Source organism: Panicum virgatum, chromosome 5N (genome assembly GCF_016808335.1).
Source record: "Panicum virgatum strain AP13 chromosome 5N, P.virgatum_v5, whole genome shotgun sequence".
NCBI lineage: Eukaryota > Viridiplantae > Streptophyta > Magnoliopsida > Poales > Poaceae > Panicum > Panicum virgatum.
The window spans coordinates 47,658,924-47,686,288 of NC_053149.1; the positions used below are offsets into that span (position 1 = coordinate 47,658,924).

A 27,365-nucleotide genomic window follows, 5' to 3' on the forward strand; every position below is an offset into this window, starting at 1 on the left:
CTATATATTCATGTATCATGTATGATGGAAGAGATAAGAATATCAATTTACAAATAAATAGTTCAACTAAATATATATCGAATATATATGAAGGGATGATGCAAAATAAAATCTATTGTAACTAGATAATGATAAATATATATTTTAGAGTGTGTGTTATATAATATTAATAGATAAAAGGTATAATTATTAAACTAATTCTTATATTAATTCTAATTAGCTCATGTGGGAGGACGGGTTAATAGACTAGTCACTTTAACCGGGATTTCTTTCTGAATAATTTCGCTAAACATTTTTTCAAACACACACAAAATTTATATTTCCTTGTCAGTTTGCATAGGAAAATAACAACACGCCCAGGGAATTATACATTTTCATGCTAGTTAGGTAAAACTCACATGATAATTCACATAAGATAGAAATATTATTCATTTCCTTGTATATTCCATTTTCCACTAGTATGCAGATTTTAGGAATGACGAAGTTGTCATATAAGCCCCCTATCTATGATAAGTCATGTATCATAGAATAAATAGCCATGTGTAACGAACATGACCCTATTTAGGTCATTTCGAGTGATTTTGGTTTATTGAGTGACAACGCAATCAATGGGACTAACAAATTTGTGAAGTCATATTTGTAGGATTTTTAGGTTCCATGGATGAAATCCAAACCATATTTGAGATGTCAAATTCACCTTTGAGGTGTCCAAGTCGTAGTGAAAAAGCACCTAGGAGCACCGGAAATTCTGATGGTCCCCAAGACAAGCATCGGAGCATTCACCGGAGCATCATTCAGAGAGCATGTCAAGGACGCAGCAGCAGAGTCTTCAGCATCGGATGATCCGGTGAAGCATCAGAGCAATGCACCAGAGCAATGCCATGAGCAAACAAAGCTTCAGCACTGGAATTTGTGATGCCCCATCGTAGTAATGCAGCGGAGCAATTACGTCAGCCTGCCACTGTGTCAGCTGCCCAACGGCTACTATTTACCCTCTGTGTGATCGGAAATTTCGATGCCCCCCATCGGATCTTTCGATGCCCTACGTAGAAAAGGGACAATGGGTACAAACGGCTAGTCCGACTCGGTGGCCTATATATACGCCTCACCCCGGTCATTTGTCGGATACACATTGAAGAAACATCTCCAAGCCATCCAAGTGCAAATTGATCACATCCTTAGGTTTAGAACATATTTTGTATGTGAGAGTGCTAGACTAGCTCAAATTTGAGTGCGAGAGCAAGGTCGTGTGCCTTATGTGCTGTCCTTGAGAGCTGCTCAAGCTTGTATCTTGGTGCGCCGATCATCCTTGAAGTCTTGGTGACTCGCCGGCACATCATCGACCCTCCGGCTTGGTGTGGAGGACGACTTGGCGAACATATTTTGTATGTGAGAGTGCTAGACTAGCTCAAATTTGAGTGCGAGAGCAAGGTCGTGTGCCTTATGTGCTGTCCTTGAGAGCTGCTCAAGCTTGTATCTTGGTGCGCCGATCATCCTTGAAGTCTTGGTGACTCGCCGGCACATCATCGACCCTCCGGCTTGGTGTGGAGGGACGATGACGACTTTGTGCGGGGGCGTGCAAACCTCCATCCTTTGTGGAGAAGCTTTTTAGTGGAAGTGGGGCAACGGTGATCGTAGTGACTTGGCAAGTCAAGAAGAGTTTCGGAAGTGAACTTGGTGGCCGAGAAGCAATACTTTTGATAGAGTGCTTCAACAACGTAGACTAGGGGTGGCTAAGTGCCTACTGATATCACGGGATAAAACTTCGTGTCGAGATTTTGCTTTTTTTCATCCTCTCCTTACGTTTTCGTATTTTATACTTACAACTTGTGTGCCTTTGCATTCTTAGTGTAGAATCCGTTATACTCTGCTTCCCCAGCAGCTCCTTTCAGCTCCATGGCACTGGGGAGAGTAAAAATAAGGGAAAAGTCCAATTTTCACCCTTGAACTATCGCAAAAGTCTGATTTTCAATCTTAAACTACGAAACCAGACAACATAGTCTATCCAACTGTCAAAACTGAAAACTGGGCAAATTTGGCCCTTGGGATTTTGAAGGTGGTACTAGTTTCAAATTTTGGTATTAGTTTTGAATGTGGTTTTGCATTTTCTAAAAAAATTAAATAAATCTAATTAGATTTAAAAAATTAAAACTAATTCACTTTAAATCAGAAAAATATGAAACTAGTACCAAAATTTTTCTAAAAATGTAACCTATCTATTATTGCTCCATTTAAATCTTAGTTATTAAAAATAATAGGCATAAATGCAAGTAGCCAAATATTATGAACATAAAAAAATTAGATTTGAATAGCTCACAAGTCATGTGACAATAGATAGGTTACATTTTTAAAAAAATTTTGATACCTATTTCATAATTTTTTGACTTAAAATGAATTACTTATAAATTTTTTAGTGTAAAATTGAATATTTTTTTAATTCTCAAAAAATAGAAAACTACCTTCAAAACCACCCCAGGGGCTAAATTTGCCCGGTTTTGACAGTTGGATGGCCTATGTTGTCCAGTTTCGTAGTTAAAGGTTGAAAATCGGATTTTTGCGATAGTTGGAGGGTGTAAACCAGATTTTTCTCTAAAAATAATTATGCTTACTTCATTCAGCAGCATGTTCTTCCAGTTGTTCTAACAAAGCAAGATCGGATTTGAACCTAAAAATTGAAAACGAGATGGAAAATAGAGAAGGAAAACAACGAGATCCATCAAAAGCATGGTTGCATGCAGAATGCTTCTCCTTGCTACGGGGCCAACAACCAGCGGTGAGCGGTGGGCAGCGATTACATAGGCAGTAGGAAAAAGATCTCGCCTTCGCCGCCGCTGGCGTACGGCAGCAGGACGGGCAGAGGCAAACGGCAGGCTGCCCAGCTGCACGCTAAGACTGACTCCAACAATACGAAGCAAAATGCGGGATGCATTTCATTGTTTGCATTGCGTACAGTGAACACTTCCTCCACGCAAAATTGGTAGTCTCCAACAACGCAAGGCAAAATGCCGGTTCTCCTCCCTTCTTGCTCCAGCGCCGCCGCCGGTTCCCCTCGCCTCCCTTGGTCCTGCCGCCGCCGCCTCCCCTCACAGTTCCCGGCGCCGCGCCTCGCCTCCTCTCCGCGGGAGGGCCGGCAAGGGAGATCAACGCGCGGTAGGCCGGCGCTGGAGCTCGACCGCAGGTCAAGGCGGTGCGCTCCACGGCTCGCAGCAGGGGAGGGAGGGCCGCGCCAGCGCTCGAGAGGAGGCGCCGAGCTCGCCCACGGCCGCAGCAGAGGAGGGCCGCTTCCGCTTGGCCTGCTCGCGGCGGCGCAGGGCTTGCTCCCGGCGCACGTCCTCGACGTCGTCGTCGGTGACGAGCTTGCGCTTGAGGATGGACTTGCACGTGAACTCCTTCCTGGAGCCGACGAGCAGCCTGGCGCTGGAAACGCGCTACACCTGCGGCACCTTAAACCGCGGCCTGGGCGCCTCGCCGGATGAGTTGGAGCTGGGGTTGGTGGAAGCGGCAGCGGCAGCAGAGGCGGCGGCGGCCGGCTTGGCGTCCTGCTTCGCGGGTTTGGGCGCCGGCACCGACTGGGAGGTTGCGATCTTGACGGGCTCAGGCGCCTTGCTCTGCACAGCGACCTGCACGTCGGACGCCGGCTCCGTCCCGCGCAGCCGCCTCCGTCCCGCGCAGCCGCCCCGCTCTGACGACGAGGTGGAGACCGAGTACGCCGCGCCGCGGTCTCCTCCTCCCCTGCTCCTCCCCGCGGACGCGTAGCCCCCGTATCGACGCAGAGGAAGCTAGATCCGCCGGCCAGCGCGCGGGAGAGGCCACCCAACCGGCCGCCTCGAGCCCCGCGAGGAAGTCCGGCACAACGGAGGGCTCGCGGGCAGGAGGAAGGGGCGGAGGCGGAGCGGGAGATGCCGGGCAGGAGGAAGGGCGGAGGTGGTCGGGGTCGTGCGGCTGGACGGCGACGGTCGGGCTCGTATGCCTTCGAGGAGAGAGGCGATGCAATTTTGCATCGTCTCTCTCCTCGAACGCAAACTGCCTCTCTTGTATGCGTGCTTTGTTGGAGGCGATGCCTAGCGTGAACAGTACGGTTCGGTGGGGCAAAAATGCGTATGCGTGCTCTGTTGGGGTCAGTCTAAGAGCATGTATTATAAGTCCAGCCAGGTGGGCTGGGAGCACAGCCACATCGGAAAAATCATCGCTGACGGAGAGAGAAATAGAGAGAGAAGGTGAAGCGGGCGTCTCGCTACATGCCGGCTTCCAGCCGGCTGCTGCGAGCGCGAGCTGCCCTCATTTGCTGCGTTGCTGCTGCGCTCGCGCGCGTGCTGCTTCCATTGGCCGCAGCGCTGCCTGCTTGCTCCTGCTGCCACCGCCCGCCATAAATGCTCACCACGCTGGCGATTCTCTCCGCCGGCAACAAGCTAGGTTATAAGCCCTGCTCTAACGCTTAATCACCCTCGCCGCCTCGCGAATGGCCAGATGGTTATGTGACCACTAAGGCTGGACGAAAAACTCGTAACTCGCTAGCTCGCTAGACTCGCTCGTTAGTAGCTCGGCTGGAGCTCGACTCGTTTTATAATGAGCCTGCTCGTTTTATAACAAGCCAGCTCGCTTTATAATGAGCTAGCTCGAGCTGGCTCACGAGCCATAACGAGCCAAGATAAATATGAATTAGTGGAAACGATCAACGAATAATGATTGATCACGGTCATGAATGATAACATACTTATATTTTTCATTGTAAAATTCACATTATTTTATTTATTTCGCTTTAAATATGCATGTGATGTGTTTTTTTTACTGATTTACGATTATCATCTCTATGTAAATATTTTTATACTCTGGTTCGCGAGCCAAACGAGCTAGCTCGAGCCACTAACGAGCCGAGCCGAGCTAGGTTTCTAGCTCGTTTGTATAACAAGCTATAACGAGTCGAGCCATAACGAGCCGAGCTATAACGAGCCGAGCTGGCTTGATATCCAGCCCTACCCTACACCACACGGGTTGCCGCAAATCCCGCAAAAATCTGGTGGACCCATGCGGATCGCTGCTTGAGCCTACCTATGCGCTTGCGGGTAGGTGCGGACGCGGGGGGCGCGCAACCCGCTCGTGAATTGATACCACGAAGAAGATTTGAATGCTCAACATAATGTATTCATCTCATTCTCACAAATTTATACATGTACATTTGTTGTTAGTTAAAATGGAAAACTAGCAACTGGGGCATGGACAATCGCAAGAGATTTATCTCGTCATCCAACAACAGGTGAAAAGATGGGTGACCGTGTTCTATGTTCCTACACCTAGTTTTATCTTTCAAAAGGAGAGCATCGTTTATTCAATTAAAAGTTAAATTTAAAAGTGTCTTTCTTTTCCTTTCTTTAAGATTGCAACTTAATCTTTTTTTTAAAAAGATTGCAACTATGGAGAGCAAAAGTTTGTTTTTTCACTAGACTTCAGTAACGTTGACCAAGTTTACAGCAAGCTCAATGGCGGCAACCGTTGTCCTCACGGTAGAAAACCGGAAAGCCACAAAAAAACAGCCGAAACCCCAGAGTCAGATCGCACGTGCGCGTCGCGCCGGCGCCGTTGCTTCCGTTCCCCCGGTCAGGCCGTCCTGTCGTCCGCCCCGACGGCAGACACGGCGGCGGCGGCCGCACGAGCGTGGGGGCTGGCGGCCAACCGCGCCACGCGCCGGTGGACCAGTGGATGCGGCCGCAGACAGGGAGCAGAAGATCGAGCGCCGTTCTCTGGTCCACGTGTACCCCACCAACTCCATCAATTCCATCAACCCACACGTCTGCCTACCTCCTCCCACTGACTGACCGGCCCCGCACACACGTGTCCAACATGTCAGTGACAGAATACAGCGACGCGTACGACTTTAGCATGCCGAGCTGATAAAGTAGGACCAGGAGCTATAAATAAACGGGTGGACTCCGCCCGGCATGATGAGCTACCGCATCCTCATCGTCCACGTGTCCCGACCGGCCCCGAGTAACTCACATCCACTAGATGCGCTACCTTGCTACTTGGCTGACGTATGGGTCCATGTGTTTGTGTTCCCACAAGTCAGTGATACGGTAGGTTCGTCCAGTCTAACGGAGACGGAGGGGGAATGGTGGCGGAGGGGCAAGAGCCGAAAGCCGCCCTGAAAATACAAGAGCTACGTGAAATCCCACCCGTTTGAGTGGCGGCGACGTGGGTCCGAGCTCCAGTGGCCCACCTGTCGGTCGGTTTGGTTGTACGGAGGTAGGACTGGCACTGGCGGACGCGGATCGGTCGCATAGCTTATGTGGTGCGGGATTAGCGAGCGATCGAGCTGTCCCCTACCTGTGCGCTTGCCTCTTGCGCGCTTGCGAGCTTGCTTCCCCTCCTGCCGCCTCCCCCTCCTCCCCCGTCTCTCCTCTGATTCTCCCTGTTCTCTGCCGCAGCAAGGCTAGGCGCGAGGAGGGAGAGGGTGTCGTGCCGTGCAAGGCTCTACAGCAGCGGGAGGTCCGCGGCGCAGCGAGCTCGCCGCCGTGCCTGGGTACGTGTCTCTCCTCGCCTCTCTCGCTTCGTCTGGTCGAAGGTTTTTTTCGTGAGCGTAAGTTGTTGATTGGTGTTTGTAGTAGTATCGGTGCGTTTGCGTAGCCGTGTCGTGTGTGGTTGAGCTGGAGAGGGCCGGAGGGCGGCTTCTTCGGGTGAATTTAGTGGGGTTTCGTGTGGGTTTTTTTTCTAGCATGAAAAATGAGATTTCGGCGAGCTGCTGAGAGCGGAACTTTTTTCTTTTGCGTGCGAATTTGAGTCGCCCAAATACAGTACGATCGTGTGAGTTCAGGCTCCGAGCTGAAAGTAGATGTGCGGTGAAGGTTGTTAGACTGGTCTCCCGTCCCCGCGCTTTTTTTCTCCACCCGCGACCCGTGAGACTGCTTCCTGCTCGGTGATTTGCCGACGACGACGGGTGAAGTGAGCGCCTCTTTTTTGTGATGTGATGTGGGGAATTTTACGGGGTTCGTTGCTGCTTTGACGTGTGGTATATTTCGGCTCCGATTTTCTCTTTCTGTCCTTGCGAGCAGATGGCAGCAAGATTTTTGCTGGGTCCTGGAACAAAAGCAGGGGTGAGGGGGGAAGGGAGGACCTTTAGTCCTTGCAAGGAGATGGCAGCGATAGAGCTGTGACTTACTACCGGGGGATCCTAGAGCGCCAGGGGGCTGTTTTCCTTTCGCGAATTCGATTGCTATTTGCTCTAGGCATGCGGGATGTGACAACTGCTTTCAAGTTTCAAGTGGAGTATTATTTGTTAATTGCTAGTGTTTAGGTCAATGAAGCATGGCTTCTTCCTGTTTTGTTGACAATGATTACACTGCACATGACTTGCTTTGTCTGGACACAAATCCACAGTACTATTTTTTCCCTGTGTAAAATTGATTCGTCATTCGCCCTTTAAAACAGACCGATTGGTGATTAAGCATGTTCTTTCGACTAAATTAGACTGTAGATAATTTACCGTCTTCAATTTCCCCCAACTAATGTCTTTAGTGATATCAAATGTTTCAACAGTTGGCCTTTTCCTACTGGAACTGCAGTACTTTGAACATGCTTTTTGCAAATAGTTGCATTAAGGATGAATAAAATGTTAAGCAACGACTGTTTAGGGACACAGGAGCTTCATACATTTTGCAAGACCACTGAAACATCGGAACATTCACACACTCAAGAGATCACACTTGATAAAACTGCGGTGGGGTCAACTCTAATAAGTCATCAAAATGGTAATGTCTGCACAGTTTCCAGTCTCATCTAGCCCACTAGATTCATTTTGATCTTTCATGCTGTTGATGAATTCTGCTTTCCCTGCTTGGAATATATAAGTCATGCTATAGGCTACACCTGTGTATTCTGTAACTCTGCTAAGCTCTGGCCATATTTTTGGAATTGACACTGTTTATATTTTGACTAAGCAGTACTTTCTAACATCAAACGAATGGTTCTCTTCATATTATCGTGCATTCGTGCTGTAGAAACAGCCTGATATCTATATGTGATCAATCACACTATCTCCAACCAAGTCAAAAAAAAAATACTAAGCTCACAGAAAGTTTCACTAAGAAAGTTTTTGTCTTCTTCAGGCAATAATCAAGTTTTGGAGTTTCATAAGATTTTATGTAAACATATTTCAGATCTTGTTTGGATTGGGAGGAAATGTCAAACTTAAAGCTAAGAAATGACTCAGTTATCTGTAGTTTGTAAGGTAGAACTGGAAGCATAGAGTTAGTGTGTTAATTATGGCTTGACTGCAACATTTGTATGCATTACAATATTTCCCCCATTTTTACAGTGTGCTGTACTGCTGAATTATCAGGGAAGAACACAGAAATCATGGAAATCAGCTTATTGCAGGATGAATCTGATGCAGCAACCACCACTTTGCTACCACTGCCACTGTTGTCATGCAGCCCTAGATCTATGGTAACTAGCCTTTATTTTCCGTTTGTATAGGTCCAGAAAACATTAGCATATTGTGTTGAAGAATTTTAGCTCTCACCTTTTTCTTTTCTTTTCCTTTTTTTCGTTTGCTTATTTGGGTTGTATTTCTGAGAAGCAAGTTATCTGAGTTCATACTTCATACTCCGTGTTCGAGAAAAATACTTCATACTTTGATTTCACAAATAGAAAGAAGCATGAGATAAAAAGAACACAAACCAGCGTATGACATGACACCATTTAGAATTATTTTATCATCCGACAACTACAAAACACATTTCCATTAGCTTCATAGTTCATAAAGATTACAGATAATACCCCTGCAGCTACTGCTTGATCTTCAAGGACCTTCCCTCAATTTTGGATTTAGCTCCCTTAACTCCTTTTGCTATTTAATAAACTCTATTGCTAAAAGCTTCAACTTCTTTTGAGTTTCTTTTCCTAGTAGTAGTGATGGTGAATACATAGAAATTTGACAGTTTTGATTTGGATCTCCTTGTTCAATAAATTTTCTATTTGAAATCACAAAAATATTAGTTTGAAGTAGGACAAAGCCAATTAAATGTGATGCAGTTTTTCCTAAATCATAATACCATGGGCTGGGATTTGTTATGGGTATACTATCCAGTATTTCCGATTGTACATTATGAAATTATTCTCTATTACTAATATTGTTTTGTGCAACTCAACTACTGAATAATTAATAGGATAGCTCTATTTCATGATCAGGATCTTATCTGTCCTGATGCAGCTGTTAGTGCTCTCAATTCTCGAGCTCTGAGCACTCTGCTTTGAAACAAAATAATAGTGTATCAGTAAAAGTGAATTGTATGATCATTATTAGCAACATTGTGTAAAGTCCTACAGAACAACTGCATCTTTGTTTTCTGCATATTATTTTTTTCGATGCTATGAAGTATGGAATATTAAAACTATTTTTAAAAAATTGCAGGCTCCAATATCAGTACCATCATCATCTGATCTTGAGAGTATCCTCTCGCCAGATCCAATCTTCAGTGATCTTCAGTTGAAGGAGATAAACTACAATGCTCCAGGTAACACCGCTTGGCCTCCCGAGTCCCGACTATATCTGTATTAATTTGACTTCAGGTTTCGATTCATTTAAGATCCCATATCGGATGTGTTGGCTTCATTGTGCTTATTGGTTTATCCAATTATTGTCTGACTAATGACATTTGGTTGGTCCTGATCATTTCTTCTTTGTCTTTCCTTTTCTTTTCTTTATTTGTCAATTGCAGCAATGGACGAAAGCACTGAGCTCCTTCACCTGATTCTTAGTGGCAACGATGAAGTATACAATAATACAGCTGAATTCCAAGTCTGGGATGCTCTGGACTTCTATGTGACAGAAAACTTTTCTACTTTCCAGTTTGATAGTTTAATGGGTTTTTCAAATGAAGTTAGTACTTCCTACAATGACTGTATGAATTTAGTTGACATGGTAGAGCGGCCTGTGGCTCTCTTGTCTCTAGATGACTCACCGGAGCCAAATAGCACTAGCATTGAGGTTCCGGTAGATCACACTACACTGGACCCTGATGACACATCCTTGTACCTTCAGACGAAACCAACAGATTCAGAAACTGAAAGTAGTTCTGCCGCTGGGGATGCGGTTGAAACTGAATATCTTGATCAAAAGCTACTTTCTAGAGGTCTGCCTGATTTAATGGATGTTGACTCGCCCAGTGGCTTAACAAAAACACCAGTGAGAACAAAACAAGTGACTCTTGTGCTGGATTTGGATGGTGAGAAATCACTCCACATCATGCAATCTTACCTTTGAGTGCATTTTTTTCCTTGTGGTTCGTTTTGATATCTGTTCTCTCTCCATTTTGTTGGGACCTAGCTGATTTTAGTTTCGTTAATGTATTAATAATTATTTTGGGTTACTATTTCTATACTATTTGCCTGTCATAATCAGAATTGTGAAATTCAGTTCTGGTATGGATATTGTTACTGCAATACTTTCTTTGTAAGACAATCTAACCCACTTTTCATATGCAGAGACTCTTGTACATTCAACATTGGATCACTGCGACAATGCTGATTTTACTCTAGAAGTTTTCTTTAATATGAAAAATCATACAGTCTATGTGAGAAAAAGGCCTTACTTGAAGATGTTTCTTGAGAAGGTTGCCCAGATGTTTGAGCTTGTCATTTTCACAGCTAGTCAGAGAATCTATGCTGAACAGCTTATAGATAGACTTGATCCTGATGGGAAATATATTTCACGGCGAATTTACCGTGAATCATGTTTATTCTCTGATGGTTGCTATACAAAGGACTTGACAATTCTAGGGGTCGACTTGGCAAAAGTTGCAATAATTGACAATACTCCACAGGTATCTTCCCTTCCAAGATATAAGGTTTATGCTTTAGCTGCTCTAGTAAAAATATTTGACTTTTGGTAATTTTTATGCTGATATCTGGTAAATCAAGCACCATATACTGTAACCACTCTCTTCTGAATTAGAGATGGCAGAGTAAAGTTTCTCTCTTCATCAGTTTTTTTCTGCTCGTATTCCTAAAGTATTTACACGCAGCATACATTCATATTTTTTGTTTGGTTAATTGAAGCATTTCTTCTCCCAGGTTTTCCAGTTGCAAGTGGATAACGGCATACCAATCAAGAGCTGGTTTGATGACCCCTCAGATCAGGAATTGGTTGAGTTACTCCCGTTCCTAGAGAGCCTCGTGGATGCAGAGGATGTTAGGCCAATGATCTCAAAGACCTTCCACAACAAACTTGAGCAGAATTAGTTTTAGAGGCATACATATCAATCGTTTCATCTGGTGATAGAACATTAGGCCATTCTTGGGTAATTAGGTATAGGATCAGGATTCGTCATTTATGTTATGTTAGCTGTTACAAATAGCAAGCATAAACTGCAGTTGTCGACGAAAATGGATTGTATATGTTTCTTCGGTTTTCAGTGTTACAGATCATTGTACAGAAAACGGACAATAGTGCTGAATAAATGATCTGAGTGCAATTTTGCTTATGAGAGTTTAAAACGTGAGTTTGAGTAGGTTTCATCCCTTATCCTGCTTTAAAAGCAGAGTCCAATACTGTGATTTGTTATAGTGGTATACACTTTCTGGTGCGGGATTGGATTTGATTTGCCCGTATTGAAGAATTTGCGTGGGTCTTCTTTCCGTTTGAAACTAGTTTCTTGATTTGAATTTCCTGCCTTCTAAACGGGGCACAAATTCGCCCAACAACTGGACTATCTGGACCGACTTGCCCGCATCCCAACACATCATGCAGTATGACACTTGCACAGCATGTCATTAATGTTAAGTTCAGCCAGGTCTTCCAAACTTCTGCAGGATGAAAGAGGTTCCAAGCACAGTCATAAAAGTTCCCCGAACGTGGAACGTGGTATGTTGTTTAATAGTAATTTTAACGTTATTGGTTCGAAAATGTACCGACGTTTACGGTATGAAGCGTGGCACAGTACCACGTCCCGGTGACTGTGGTTCCAAGTCGGTAAATCTGGATCTGGATCTTCCCAGTGTTGCGAATCGTATATTCGTTTGTGCCCTCATCCCACGTCGTCCCACAAGCGGTTGACTTGCGCCCCTCCCCCGGAGGGACGATTACCGCGCGTGTGTGCGTGGGTAGCGCCGATTCATGGCGTCTGTACATCATGTATATAAACGGAACTCAGGATCAATGAGAACTTCTTGGTTGCTTGTTCATTCATTTGTCTACTTCCAATCTAGTCTACTTTTTACACGTTATCAGCACGAGTTCTTGCCACTGACAAAGAAGGCCAAGAAGAGAAGAAGAACAGAACAGAGTAAAACTTCCGGCGACTTCGACTCGACAATGTACGATGCCTAGACGTTTACTGTCAATGGACGACATCGTTGCCTCTGTTCTTCGTCTTCCTCGCCGGCAGCGCGCCCGTCGCCTTCGACACCTTCTTCGCCGGCAACTTCGGGCGGCCGTACGCCGTCACCGTGGCCGTGAGGCACGGCGTGCCCTCACTGGAGGCCGGGGCTACTTCGCCATGAGCATCGGTGGTCCTCGCGGTGGACGCAACGGCCACTCTGGAGGTCGCGGCAGTGGTGGTGGTGGGTATCCGGTCACCTTCCGCGCCGACACCCTGGAGGAGATCCACAGGCCTCCCACTCCGCCGGACAGTTGCATGGCGCCGAGGCGAATCTTGATCGATTCGCCGTGCCACTGCCCGGCCCATGGGTGGACGGCCTTGGTGCGGATTGAGGGCCGCGCTCACCCGGATTTGACGAGGATGCCGACCGACGTGACGTCGTACTGTCCAAGCCATGGGTGGACGCGCTTCATCGTCACTGACGAGGCTGGTCCATCTTCTGCAGCCTTGCCGACTCCATCGTCGCGCCACTCATCGCCGACACCTCCCGGCTCCGAACGCGGGGGCACCATGACCAGCGGCACGACCATCCTCGATCCCGCTCTTGCCCCACCGCCTCCATCGCCCGGGCCGAACCCCGCGCGTCGCAATGCGATGGCGGCCGCCAACCGTCGCCCCGGCCTCCGTTCCCGTGCGAACGAGGACTCCGGCGGGATGCCGAATGGGGGCATCGGCGGGCTGTGGAACGGGTACGAGCCCTCCTCCTCCGGGGAGGAGGCTTGACCGGCGGCGAGGTCCTGGAAAGAGGGGAGGGGGGAGGCGCCGCTAGGCCACTGGACCACTAGATCCGGGTGGCGGAACGGCGGATCTGGCCGGAGCATTGGCGGATCCGGCGGCGGAAGACATGGAGCGGAGGCGGCGGGGGTCTGCATGGCGGCGGCGGTTGCAGGAAACGGCGGTGGGGCGGTTGCTAACGGGGAGCGGTGTTAGGGTTTCGACCCTAACAGCCGGCTCTTGAAAACCGCGAGCAGACCTGTTGGCCGAACGGGCGGCTAGGCGGTTTGGGCCGGTGTGGGCCCGAGCGGCATGGCAAGCCAGCACTGGCGCGGCCAGCAGGCCGAGGCACGGGGAGCGGGCCTGCGCGCGGCTGCAGGCCGGCGCTGCTGGCCAGCTTGCACGGCCATTGAGCAGGGCGGCTGGGCGGTTTGGGCCGGTGCTACCGCGGGCCAGCGCGCGCGGCTGAACGCCACGGCCTGCAGGCCGGCATGGCAAGTGGGCCGGGCGGGCTGCCAAGGCTGGCACTGACAATCCTGAGCCCAACTACCCTTGTTATTTTTCAATTTAATTTCAATTCTGCAGTACTATCCTTTTCATGTGCATCATGTATTTTAGTACTGTTTATGTTGGTCATATGTGATTATAAATATGTGCTTGTACTCAAGTTTGGTTCATTTCCATGTCATTTTTTTATTACATTGCAAATTATCATTATGGTCCTTTTTGATATGCTTCATACAATGCAATATGTTTATTCTCAAATTTTGGAATAATTTGTTCCATTTTCTTTGCTGGTCATACACAAGGAGGAATCTACACTATGTTCCTACATAGTGATTATTTCTAAGTGAGATTCCAACATAGAATTTGGACAAAGGGTCTTCACCATTCTTGGTGATTACCATGAATTCAATTTGGGAATTGAATTTGAATTGTCTTACATCAAATTAGATATTATCTTGATTCATTTTCAAATTGGTCATACACAAGGTAGTATCTCTATACTACTGTGGGATCTACACTATATTCTGCATAGTAATTATCTTCAATGTGTGTATCCAATTTTAAATTTTGAGTTATAAGGTCTACTCTATGCTGATGGTTGCCATCATAATTATTCCAAGTCGAGTTGAGAATTAATTGCTGGAATTCAAATTTATTGAATTCGCATTGAAATTTATTGCTAGAATTCAAGTTCATTGAATTCACATAGATAATTGCATTGTTTATGCCAAATAATTGCACTTCGGCCCCGGGTTCCAATAGAGCGGGACCAAGTGAGACCAAGACTCCCCAACAGGGGGAGACTTCTTTTGGTAACGACAAGATGATCGTGGAGTAAGTCCAACGACATCTTTGGTGACCTTAACTAGATTGATTATCCTAGTCGTTAGATATTCGGATAATTTGATTTGCAAGGCTTGTAATATTGTTGACATGACGTTGTCCTTACTTTGGTTGTACTAGCACTCTGTTTACAATATTCATGACATTTGTATGTGTTTCTATATATTTGCATGAGTTTTTATGTTTAAATTTTGCAAATTATATAGATTTTATACGGGAGTCGATCCGATGGAGGAAGAGATGTGCCTGGTGGACAGTTATTCATCAAATACTGTGCTTAGGAAAATAAAATATTTTTTAGACTCTCACCAAGAGAGAAGAAAATGTTTTAACCATCGCTGGACGCAATGCGACGATAGTGGGTTCTGGACGAGCCACTATTGTACTCATTATGGGTATGCTGATAACAATCAAGGAAGTATTGTTATATCCTGATGCGACTCGTACCCTCCTAAGCTACAAAAATATCTGTTGTAATAGAATTCATGTCGAGACACATGAAGAGAATAAGGAGGAGTTCCTCTTATTCACCAAGGACAACGGATTAGGCAAAGAAACACTAGAGAAGGTGTTATCTCTCCCGTCTGGATTGTACTATACATACATAAAGCCCGTACCACATGTTGCATACAAGGTGATTTTCTAGAACGTCGATGCATTCCAGGTTTGGCATGATCGACTTGGGTGTCCTGGAGTTGGGATGATGAGGAAAATCATAGGCAATTCGAATTTGAGTAGTGCTAAGTTCCCACAATCTTCGAATGTCATGTGCATCGTGTGCAACTGGAAAATTAATTTTGAAACCGTTGTGTCTCAAAATTAAGGAAGAGCCTCTCAAATTCCTTGAGCGTATCGAAGGTGACATATGTGGACCAATTCAGCCATTATCGGGACCGTTCTGGTATTTCATGGTTTTGATCGATGCATCTACGCGTTGGTCACATGTGTCGTTGTTGTCGACACGAAACCATGCATTTGCTAGATTGATCGCTCAAGATATTAAACTAAAAGTGCATCATCCTGAACATTCGATAAAATCCATAAGAATAGATAATGCTGCAGAGTTCACATCACATGCCTTCAATGATTATTGTATGGCACAAAGAATTGAACTACAGCATTTGGTTCCATATGTTCACACCCAGAATGGATTGGCAGAAGCTCTAATCAAGAGGATTAAGCTTATCGCTAGACCAATATTGTGTAGGAATATGGGATAGCAAAAACAAAAAATTTTCTACCGCATAAACCAGGATTACCGCAGTTATAGATCACGGGATTACCACTAGACGCGCAGTTGCGGAACTTCTGTAGCGTGTCGATGTAGTGCAGATGGAAGCTGGCAGTGCAGTTGCGTGAACCTCCTCACGAATGGCTCGTCCTTTTGCAACAACCGCAGCACCTCCACGAAGTCCACACATACGGGAAGAAGCTTCGCTCTCCGGATTGCTAGATCCGCAAGAACAAACTAGGGCTTGATGCGCAGGAGGAGGAGCAACAGAGAGAGGGAGGAGGGCGCCAATAAAGGGGCGGCTAGGGCTGCATCAGATTGGGGCGCCCCCCCACCCTCTCCCCTCCTTTTATAGCCCTGGTGGGCGCCCCTAGATGGGACCTAGTGGGCCCCACCTTGGGCGCCCCCTTCAGATCGGCTGCTCTAAGCCCCCACCACAAGTCCAACCCCATGGGCCTCTCTAGGCCCATTAGTGCATCAAAGCCCAGTCTAATTTGGATCTCATCCTTATTAGGCTTCTGGCCATTAATTGTGTGACCCTAAGGGCTCACGCGTGAATAGACATGGCCCAATACTCCTACTGGTCAATAGTTGATAGCGATCTCTAGCAAGACGTGTCAACTCCTAAGCACGCGCGAATCATATCTGTCAAGCCGTCACAATCTTATACATAATGTTCCCTTTGCCTCACGATATTTGGTCTAGCTCGAAGCCGACCACTCTTTCTCGATCCTGTGATTCGGAATCCTTGGTTAACTCTTAACCCTATGTAACACCCGGTTTATAAAAGGACATAAACCGAGCAATCATATACGTGCCAGGATCAAGTCACACGTATATACAACAGAATGAACAATATATCACAGCACATATCACGTAAAAGATATAATAAAGCGAGTACAAATGTTATTTATTACAATAATGACAAAATGTCTGATACAGCGGAAGCGTAAAAACATATACGAGAAACTCTCGGAAGCAGGGCGCCACAGGGACGTCGACTTGGAGACGAATGCCTAGAAGTCCTCATACTCCTGGTAGCTCTGAGTGAACTCCCTCGCGTCGGCAGGAACTGAGCAGCAGTAGAGTATCCCCAAGAGGAAAAAGAGTAGAGTAGGCAAGAGTGAGTACACAACTTGTACTCAACAAGTATAACACAAACTATGAGGCTCTAAGGTTGGCTGACTTAACTACATTAGGTTTTAATCTTGGCAAAATATTATTAAAGCTATTTACTACAAGTTGATGAATTACCATACCCCAGTTACATAGTAATTAATCAGAATTAACCATGAACTACTGAAAACCAAACCGAAACCACCAAGGTAACCCCACTAATCAAAAGGAGGATCTGGCCCGCTCATGACCGTGAGCACGGCTAGTATACCAGTTTTACACTCTGCAGAGGTTGCACATCTTTACCCACAAGTCGTGAACTACGCTAGTTGTTCATCACACTTCCGTAGGTGAGATGGCTAGCAAGCACACTACGAGGCCTTTACAAAGAATCTCGTTGGTAAGGAGTAACCACGAGGGTGGATCGGCGACGATGGGGCCCACCTCACGGGGGTACAAGACACAGGTGCACAAACCAAGCACAGACCAAGCCGGAGGAGCAGGGACCATTGAAGCTTACCTCCCCTGCCCCGCAGGTAAGTTACTCCAAACCAAAAAGACCTAACTATTATGCCAAGACCGTCCCATTCCAGTCTTGTGGTTGCGCGGTTGTCCCAGGTTGTCGCTCTAATGACATACGGTCCTTATGGAGAGTAGCTAGAACAAAACACAGTGCGAGCCCCCTAAACCAAGTTTCTATAAAAACCAATTTAGTTGCATATACCATTAATCAAATTAATTAAAAAGGACCAAGTGTGTTATAGCGCGGCACCTAGCACAACTAACCAAAATGCAACCCAAGGGATATATATAAAGGATATAAAGTGGCTAGGAAAGTCCTTATAGGCATACAATATTAAAATGCAGTATGAAATTGTATTTAAAGGTGATGGGTGTTGTTCATGTTATACTTGCCTTCTTCAAACTGCTCCTATTGCTCAAAGTGCTGTGAGGATGGTGGCTGCTCCGGGTACTGGTACTGGGGCTCCTCCGGTAGCTCAACGTCTACTCACGATCGCAACGCCAAAACAAGTCCAGCACATACACATACATGTAAACAAAGGCAAAAGCTAAGAAACAATACAACAATACATAAAAATAGCAAACAAAACTAAGCTAAGGCTATTCTACGCGTTACAACGATCGCGTAGACATAAAGTACACCTAAAACGGAGCTAGAACGTGAAAACTACGCTTAAAACAAGATCCAGGGACCTATCTGCGAGAAAAACTGAGCTACAGGGGGGTCTGGGAAAAAACCAGGGACTTATATGTAATTAAACCTTAGATCTGGGGTCTAACTCGCAAAAACACCAAGGCTAGACGGCGGGTTCTAATCTGGGAAAACTCAGGGGCTAAAACGCTAAAAACTGGGCCTAGGTGTAAATACTTTTGCACTATATAGGACTGCGGGTTAATTACTAGAAACTACAGGGGCTCTTTAGCAAATAAGCAAGGATGAAGCGGTATGCACGGATCTGATCCGTTGGATCACGATCCGGCGGCTGAGGACGCAACGGTTCGTGATCTAATCTCGTGCGTCGGTTCAAGATCGGGTGGCCAGGGAGAAAAGGGCGCGCGGGGTGGCGGTGATCAGTCGCCGGTGAGGTTCCGCGGCGGCGCTGCGCCGAACTTCGCCGGACTTCATCGATTTCGATGCTCTGGGGTCAAATCGGCCGGGGTTTTGGGTCGAGGATGATCTACGTGGTGTGCGTAACTTACCTGGGGCTACAGTAGGGACCGGCGGGGTTCAGGGCGGCGCGTGCATGGGCGGTGGCGGATCTGCGGCGTCGAACTCGACGGCGATCACGCATTCACGCTGTTTTGGACATAGGAACGGTGGCAAACGGTTGGGTGCGCATGCGCAGTGCACAGGCAAGGCGAAACGGGGCTCGGTCGGGGTTGTGCTGCGCTGCAGAGGTGCGACCACGGCGTAGCGGTGGCGGCGGAACGCCGGCGCGCGTGCCCCAGCCACAAGGGTGAGCTACGGCCTACCGGATCTAGCGCAACAGAAAGAGGGAGGTAACGCGGTGCTCACTGAGGCCCGAAAACGAGCAGTGATGATGTGCAGGGGCGACGACGTCGAAGTCCGGTGGCGACGTGCGCGGCAGAGTTCGTGGTACGGTTGCTAGGGTGGTCCTCCGGGCTCCGGATCTCCACGGGTCGTCGCGTGGTGGTGCTGCGGAGGTATATCGGGGGTCAGGGAGGTCCGGTGCTCTACGACGGTGAGCAATTGCTCGGGAAACTGTTTACCTGCGGCGGCGGTTCCAGAGGCAAATCCCGGCATGGTCGCGGCGGAGACCGAGGGCAGCGGCTCAGGGAGCTTCCTGGGCCCTAGGCGGAGCTGCTGCGGTAGTCGGCGGAGGCTGGGAGGTGCGGGCGTGGCGTGTGCACGGCGGCGCAGAGACCTCTGCGTGGTGGAGCAAGGTGGAGGTGATGGGATGTGGGGTGACGGCTGCGGTGTGGCGTCGTGAGGGCGCAGAGGAAGGTTATGGTGTTTAAAGGAAGGGATCCGAGGGTCCTAGGCGTGCGTGCCCGGCGTAATCTCGGCGTGATTCGCGACCGAGCTACGCACGGGGAAAGCGGATCGCTAACGGCGCTGCGTGATCCCGCTAGGGCGCAGCTTCTAGAAGGGGAAGGTGTGAGGGTGGCTGGCGAGTGGGCCTGCAAGGCCAGGGTGGAGCGGGGCTATGGGACAGCGGGGTCGCGGCGTTGCGGAGCGGAGCAGGGGCGTGGGCGTCACGGCGGGGAAGAAGGACCTGGCCAGTGGGGCCGCGGCGTCAGCGGGTGCGTCGCGTGCAGCGCAGGAGAGTGGGGAGAGCTGGGCCGCGTGCGGGGCGCGAGACGAGCGCGCTGACGCGGGGGGCGCGTGCTGGGCCGCGAGCAGGGCCGCGAGCTGGGTTGGGCCGGTGCAACGCGGGAGAGGCGAGCTAGGCTGAGGGGAAGAGGAGAAAGGGGTTGCGGGTTGGGCCGGCCAACTGGCTACTGGGCTGCCTGGGTTGAATTGCTAAAGGGTTGGGTTTTCTATTTCCTATCCTTTTCTATTTCAAACACCACTCAAACTATTTGAATTCAAATTCAAATTTGAATTCAACACTAACACTCAACCAAATAGAAATAATGCACCAGCATGAATGCAACAATAAGCTTATACCTAGAAAATTTTAATTCCTTATGAAACAAAAATTAAATTATATGCAAGGCTAAGCATATAAACCTTAGAAAAATTAAATAAAGCCAATTAAATTTATTATTAAATGCTGAAATTTAAATTAGGGTGTTACACCCTAGCATGGCCATGCATTTCTTGATCCGTATCACTCGAGGGGCCTAGAGATATCTCTCTCTTGTAGAGAGTAGCAAATCCCATCTTGACTGACTATGTCTCACAGCATGCTTCTTGACAGACCCAAAAGTCACATTTATAACTACCCGTTACGGTGCAGTGTTTGATGGCTCCTAAGTAAGTCGGTTCATATCTTGAGTACATACGACATCTTAGGTCTTAGGACACAGCGTACATATTGTGTAATGAGAAGTTATCATCTCGTGTTGGGTCAGTTCAGTCTCATGTCTCACATGAGCCCAAATTATTAGTTTGACATCTCTATGTCCATGACTTGTGAAACATAGTCCATCAACTAATACATGTGCTAGTCTAATATTCATGTGTGTCCTCACATGAACTCCAACTAGGAACACTTTAGAATATTCATACAAGTAAAGAGTTTCGCAAATACTTCACATAAGTATTAATCAATACAAGTTGTCATCTATGAATATTCAAGGAGCAGTTTATTAATCATGAATACAAGGAAATATGATTGTCTCTAGGGCATATTTCCAACAATCTCTCACTTGCACTAGAGTCAATCTAGAATGTATTTAATACCCATTGCTCTTGTGTGCCTCTCATGCTTGGGCTGTGGAAGGGGTTTTGTCAATGGATCTGAAATGTTCAGGTCGTGTGTATTTTGCATATCTTGATCTCACCACGATCGATGAACTCTCGAATGAGATGAAATCGCCGCATAACGTATTTGCTCTTCTGGTGATTCCTTAGCTCCTTGGCTTGCGCAATAGCTCCACTATTGTCACAGTAGAGATCCAGCGGGCTAGAGGCATTAGGGAACACAACAAGCTCAATAAGGAACTTCCTTATCCAAACACCGATGTACTCGGCTTCTGTTGTAGAATCGGCCACCGTCTCCTGCTTGGAACTCTTCCAGCTAACCGCACCACCATTTACTTTGAACACAAAACCAGACTAAGACTTTGAATCGTCTTTGTCGGTTTGGAAGCTAGCATCAGTGTAACCAGTTACAACGAGCTCCTCCTCACCTCCATAGACTAGAAACACATCCTTAGTTCTTCTCAAGTACTTGAGGATGTTTTCACAGCTGTCCAGTTACTCTCACATAGATCTGACTGGTACCTTCTTGTAACACAGAGCATAAGAAACATCTGGGCGTGTACTTATCATTGCATACATGATAGATCCAATTGCTGAGGCATATGGAACTTTGCTCATGCTCTCTCGCTCATCAGTCGTCGTAGGACACTGAGTCTTGCTAAGATTTATGCCATGTGACATAGGCAAGAACCCTTTCTTTGCCTCTTCCATGTTGAACCGCTTCAACACTTTGTCAATGTAAGTGTCTTGGCTTAATCCTATAAGCCTATTTGATCTATCTCTATAGATCTTGATGCCCAGTATGTATGCTGCTTCTCCTAAATCCTTCATCAAAAAACTATTTTTCAGTGAAGTTTTTACGGACTCAAGCATAGGAATATTATTTCCAATCAGCAGTATGTCATCTACATACAGGATTAGAAATGCAACAGAGCTCTCACTTTCCTTCTTGTAAACACAAGCTTCTTCTTCATTTTTAATGAAGCCAAACCCTTTGACTACTTCATCAAAATGAATATTCCAATTTCGAGATGCTTGCTTTAATCCATAAATGGATTTTTGAAGCTTGCATATCTTTCTAGAATTGGTCGGATCGATAAAACCCTCGAGCTGCATCATATACACATCCTCGGTCATGTTTCCATTAAGAAAAGCTGTTTTGACATCCATCTGTCATATTTCATAATCGAAATATGCAGCAATAGCTAGAATAATCTGAACAGATTTAAGCATCGCTACGAGTGAGAAAGTCTCATCGTAGTCAACTCTTTGAACTTGTCGAAAACCTTTTGCGACAAGTTGAGCTTTATAGATGTGAACATTTCCATCCATATCTTTTTTCTTCTTATAGATCTATTTGCACTCTATGGTTCTCACACCATCAGGCGGGTCTACCAAATTCCAAACTTGATTTTCCTTCATGGATTCTATTTCGGATTTCATGGCATCTTGCCATCTCTCGGAGTCAGGGTCTGCCATCGCCTCTGCATATGTTGCAGGCTCATCATTGTCTAACAATAATAATTCCCGCGCTGCGCGGAGCCTTGCTGACCTTCGTGGTTGCGGAGGTGATTCTGTTGCCATAGGCATCTCAACTTGTTCAGCTACGTTAGCGTCACTTGTAGAGTTTTGTCCTATTGGCTCATCTCGAACTTCTTCGAGTTGCACCATTCTTCCACTTTTCTCTCTTTGAGAAACTCTTTCTCTAGGAAAACTCCGTTCCGAGCGACAAACACTTTGCCCTCAGATCGATTGTAGAAGTAATACCCTAAGGTCTCCTTTGGGTATCCCACGAATATGCACTTGTCCGATTTGGGTGCAAGCTTGTCAGACTGGAGTCGTTTGACTAATGCTTCACAACCCCAAATTTTTAGAAAAGTCAAACTGGGAGTCTTGACAGTCCATATCTCATATGGTGTCTTATCTATGAATTTTGATGGCACCCTGTTCAGTGTGAAAGCTGCTGTTTCTAGAGCGTAACCCTAAAATAACAATGGTAAGTCCGATTGGCTCATCATTGATCGAACTATGTCCAACAGAGTTCGATTACGCCGCTCGGAGACCCCATTCCTTTGAGGTATTCCAGGCGGGGTAAGTTGTGGAACAATTCCGCAACTCTTCAAATGATCGCTAAATTCGTGACTCAGATATTCGCCCCCATGATCAGATTGTAAGGCTTTAATCTTCTTGCCACACTAATTTTCAACTTCATTCTGAAATTTCTTGAACTTTTCAAAGGTTTCAGACTTATGCCTCATCAAGTAGACATAGCCATATCTACTTAAGTCATCAGTAAAAGTAATGAAGTATTGAAATCCTTCTCTAGCAGTCGAGCTCATTGGTCCACACACATCCGTTTGTATGAGTTCCAGCAAATCCGATGCTCTCTCTGGAAAACCTGTGAACGGTGTCTTGGCCATCTTGCCCAGCAAACAAGGTTCGCATGTCTCGTATGATTCAAAATCAAACGAACTTAGAAGTCCATCCTCATGGAGCTTTTTCATGCGTTTCTCACTTATATGACAGAGACGACAATGTCACATGTAGGTAGGATTCAAATCAGTTAGCCGAGGCCTTTTAGCACTTATATTACAGATAGGAGAATCATCAAGATTTAAAATAAATAGTCCATTCTTAATGGACGCCAAAGCCACAAACATATTATTCTTAGAGATCACACAATCATTGTTTTCACTCGCAAAAGAATAACCATCAAACATGAAGGAGACACAATGTTTCGACTCAAACTAGGAACAAAATAACAATTATTAAGCTCCAAGATAAATTTTGATGGTAGGTGTAGTTGCATCGTCCCGAGGGCCAAAGCAGCAAGTATTGCATTATTGCCGACGCGGAAGTCAACTTCTCCTCTTTCAACGCTTCTACTCTTTGTCATTCCCTGTATCGAATTGCATATATGAGCAACCGATCCGGTATCAAATACCCAAGAATTAACATAAGAGTCAGCGAGAAATATTTCTGTAATATGAACAACAAGCGTACCTGAAGTGGAAGAACGATTCTTCAACGATGCTAGGTACAACTTGTAGTTCCTCTTCCAGTGTCCTGGCTGGTGACAATGAAAGCACTCCTTGTCTGCAGTTGGTCCAGGTTTAGCATTGGGTGTAGGGTTTGGCTTGGGGTTCACAACCTTAGCCTTGCCCTTCTTCTTCTTTCAAGAAGAACCTTTCTTCTTGAAAGTAGGCTTATTCTGGACAGCCATCACATGGCCGCCACCTGTGCTTTTCTTGATGTCACTCTCTACCATTTTGAGCATGCCGCACAGCTCATTCAAGCCCTTCTCAGCCCCGTGCATGTGGTAGTTCGAGACGAAGTTTCAATAGCTCGGAGGCAAAGAGGCAAGAATGAAGTCAGTAGCCAACTCTTGGCCAAGTGGGAAGCCCAGCTTCTCCAACCTCTGTGTGTAACCAACCATCTTGATTACATGCGGCCCTACTGGTGCTCCTTCTGCTAGCTTAGTTTCAGCAAAGGCCTTCGACACATTGAACCTTTCAGTCCTGGCCTGAGTCTGGAACAAGTCCCGTAGCACCACGATCATATCGTGCGCAGCATGGTTATTCTCAAACTGCATCTGTAGCTCAGGTTTCATGCAAGCTAGCATGAGACAGCTCACTTCATGGTCTTTATCAACCGCTCTCTTGTAAGCATTCCTCTCAGCAACAGGGGCATCTGCAGCAGGCTCCTCTGGCAGTGGGTTATCTAGAACATCTTTCTTGTTAGCTGCCCTGAGAACAATTCTTAGGTTGCGGATCCAATCCGCGTAGTTTGTCTCATTTAATTTGTTGCTCTCAAGTACGGAACGTAAAGCAAAAGGTTGGTTTTGAGCCATTTATCTACAACAAATAAATGCAAAATACTAAGACAAAAGTATTCATGATGGAGTAAATGACATTAAACAATTTAATAGAATTTACTCCCACGAAAATCAATATCCCTCTATTGATTCTTAGTGATTCAAGACCCACAACTAACACGTCCACTAGTGAGCTTTTGCATCACCGCTAGAAGACGAGGTAGATCGGTAAGCAACTCTTGCTAATCATAACTCATATGACTCTTGTTGTTGGGTGACATCTCCATGTCTCGCTCCCAACTTTTATGCCCAAGGTCCTTAACCGTTAAGATGACCTTGTCAAGCTCACCAACCCTTTATGCGTGCATGTATCCGATACAGCCTGTCTAGTCAAGGAAAACCAGTGGCGCCCTAATTTCATAGACCCACCACCAATCGTACAAGACATGGGACAGTGCAAGGTTTAGTTGGTAGGGCATGATAGCTGGAAATTTGTGAGGGATCATTCTACTTCTACTATGATGCACATAGTAGTAAAATATCAATAACGGCAAGCACACATTTGTGAATCAGTATGGCCCTTGTTCTCATGGTGATCTCCATCTCCATATAACTTGTTCGCCATGTAGATCTCCATCTTCATGGAACTTGTTCACCATGTTGATCTTCATCTCCATGTACAAGTGCACCATCCTTCATGTAATGAAAACTCCAAGAACTAGAACTTGCTATTTCACCTAATAGCTAGTAAATAAAATTATATTCAGAACTTGAATCATCACAGGTTGGCACGCAAGCCATTACATCAAATGCAACAATTCATATGGCTCCAGCCGAATTGTCATAATCACGACATGTAGGACATGAAATAATTACACACATGCATCAAATACACATAGGGGCCATACCGATCACAAAACCTGCAAAACAGAGTTATGCGATTCCGACGTCCGAAATTAAATTGCCAAAAACTCTATCTTCTGGGCTGAATTTCGCAAATCTAAATTTCACAAAAATAGAAAGGCTGTTCTGAACCAAGTCTAACATTTTCTTTAGATACAAATCGATATAAAATTCGCCTCAATCCGAGTTCGTATGCAAAAGTTATGACTGTTTTACTGTAAAACACACTTTTGCAACAAATCGGAATTTGCAGTAGATCCAATCTACTGCCCTATGCATCTCATGCATCTAGCTTATGCCCTAAGTTTCAATTCGACCAATCACGTTGATCTCCAACCGCAGCGACAGGGTTTATGTGCATCACTTAACTCCGATGGCGGAAAACCGACCGGTAGGGGTATGTCGTTGCACAACCTTCGCAGCAAGTTTACGAAACTAGGTCATAGATCGATCTGAAACTACGCATATCTCCATATGCACAAATCCAAATCTATAACGAGACACCACTGGCTCTTGATACCACTGTAGGAATATGAGTTAGCAAAAACAAAAATTTTCTACCGCATAAACCAGGATTACTGCAGTTATAGATCACGGGATTACCACTAGACGCGCGGTTGCGGAACTTCTGTAGCGCGTCGATGTAGTGCAGATGGAAGCCTACAGTGCAGTTGCGTAAACCTCCTCACGAACGGCTCGTTCTTGTGCAGCAAGCGCAGCACCTCCACGAAGTCCACACATACGGAAAGAAACTTCGCTCTCCGGATTGCTAGATCCACAAGAACGAACTAGGGCTTGATGCGCGGGAGGAGGAGCAACAGAGAGAGGGAGGAGGGCGCCAACAAAGGGGCGGCTAGGGCTGCATCAGATTGGGGTGCCCCCCCCTCTCCCCTCCTTTTATAGCCCTGGTGGGTGCCCCTAGATGGGCCCTAGTGGGCCCCACCTTGGGCGACCCCTTTAGGTGGGCTGCTCTAAGCCCCCACCGCAAGTCCAACCCCATGGGCCTCTCTAGGCCCATTAGTGCATCAAAACCCAGTCTAATTTGGATCTCATCCTCATTAGGCTTCTGGCTCTTAAGTGTGTGACACTATGGGCTCATGCATGAATAGACATGGCCCAGTACTCCTACTGGTCAATAGTTGATAGCGGTCTCTAGCAAGACGTGTCAACTCGTAAGCACGCGCGAATCATATCTGTCGAGCCATCAGAATCTTATACATGTTGTTCCCTTTGCCTCACAATATTTGGTCTAGCTCGAACACGACCACTCTTTCTCGATCCTGTGATTCGGAATCCTTAGTTAACTCTTAATCCTAGCATGGCCATGCATTTCTTGATCCGAATCACTCATGGGGCCCAGAGATATCTCTCTCTTGTAGAGAGGGGCAAATCCCATCTTGACCGACTATGTCTCACAGCATGCTTCTTGACAGACCCGAAAGCCACCTTTATAACTACCCTGTTACGGTGCAGTGTTTGATGGCTCCTAAGTAAGTCGGTTCACATCTTGAGTACATACGACGATCTCAGGTCTTAGGACACAGCGTACATATTGTGTAATGAGAAGTCATCATCTCGTGTTGGGTCAGTTCAGTATCATGTCTCACATGAGCCCACATTATTAGTTTGACATCCCCATGTCCATGACTTGTTAAACATAGTCAATCAACTAATACATGTGCTAGTCTAATATTCATGTGTGTCCTCACATGAACTCCGACTAGGAACACTTTAGAATATTCATACAAGTAAAGAGTTTCACAAATACGTCACATAAGCATTAATCAATACAAGTTGTCGTCTATGAATATTCAAAGAACACTTTATTAATCATGAATACAAGAAAATATGATTGTCTCTAGGGCATATTTCCAACATATTGCAAGGTTGTAATATACCAACAATGTATTGGGGTCATGCAGTTTTATACGGTGCAGACTTGATACAACT

At 46.2% G+C, this 27,365-nt stretch overlaps 1 protein-coding gene across 14 annotated transcripts; it reads left to right on the plus strand.

Moving 5' to 3' along the window:
* Window positions 1–6,312: 6,312 nt before the first annotated feature.
* Window positions 6,313–11,490, plus strand: LOC120672643 (CTD small phosphatase-like protein 2). Of its 14 annotated transcripts, none has more exons than XM_039953155.1 (7): window positions 6,313–7,742; window positions 8,151–8,221; window positions 8,309–8,439; window positions 9,407–9,509; window positions 9,714–10,220; window positions 10,480–10,817; window positions 11,068–11,490. In XM_039953155.1, exons 3-7 carry the CDS (start codon window positions 8,350–8,352, stop codon window positions 11,233–11,235), a joined length of 1,206 nt encoding a protein of 401 aa, XP_039809089.1. In that variant the 5' UTR covers window positions 6,313–7,742; window positions 8,151–8,221; window positions 8,309–8,349; the 3' UTR covers window positions 11,236–11,490. The 14 variants fall into 14 exon arrangements, with proteins under 14 accessions (XP_039809089.1, XP_039809087.1, XP_039809096.1 ...); XM_039953153.1 differs by lacking the exon at window positions 8,151–8,221 and having other exon boundaries at window positions 6,313–6,517; window positions 7,531–7,742; XM_039953162.1 differs by lacking the exon at window positions 8,151–8,221 and having other exon boundaries at window positions 6,313–6,517; window positions 7,531–7,742; window positions 8,371–8,439.
* The last annotated feature ends 15,875 nt before the right edge of the window (window positions 11,491–27,365 follow it).

Excerpts from the sequence above, each read along its gene's own strand:
- LOC120672643 (XM_039953153.1), top strand. The coding sequence starts at position 7,595 with ATGAATAAAATGTTAAGCAACGACTGTTTAGGGACACAGGAGCTTCAT. Across the intron at positions 7,743-8,308 it reads TCTAATAAGTCATCAAAATG|TGTGCTGTACTGCTGAATTA; the intron begins GTAATGTCTGCA and ends CCATTTTTACAG. Across the intron at positions 9,510-9,713 it reads GATAAACTACAATGCTCCAG|CAATGGACGAAAGCACTGAG; the intron begins GTAACACCGCTT and ends TGTCAATTGCAG.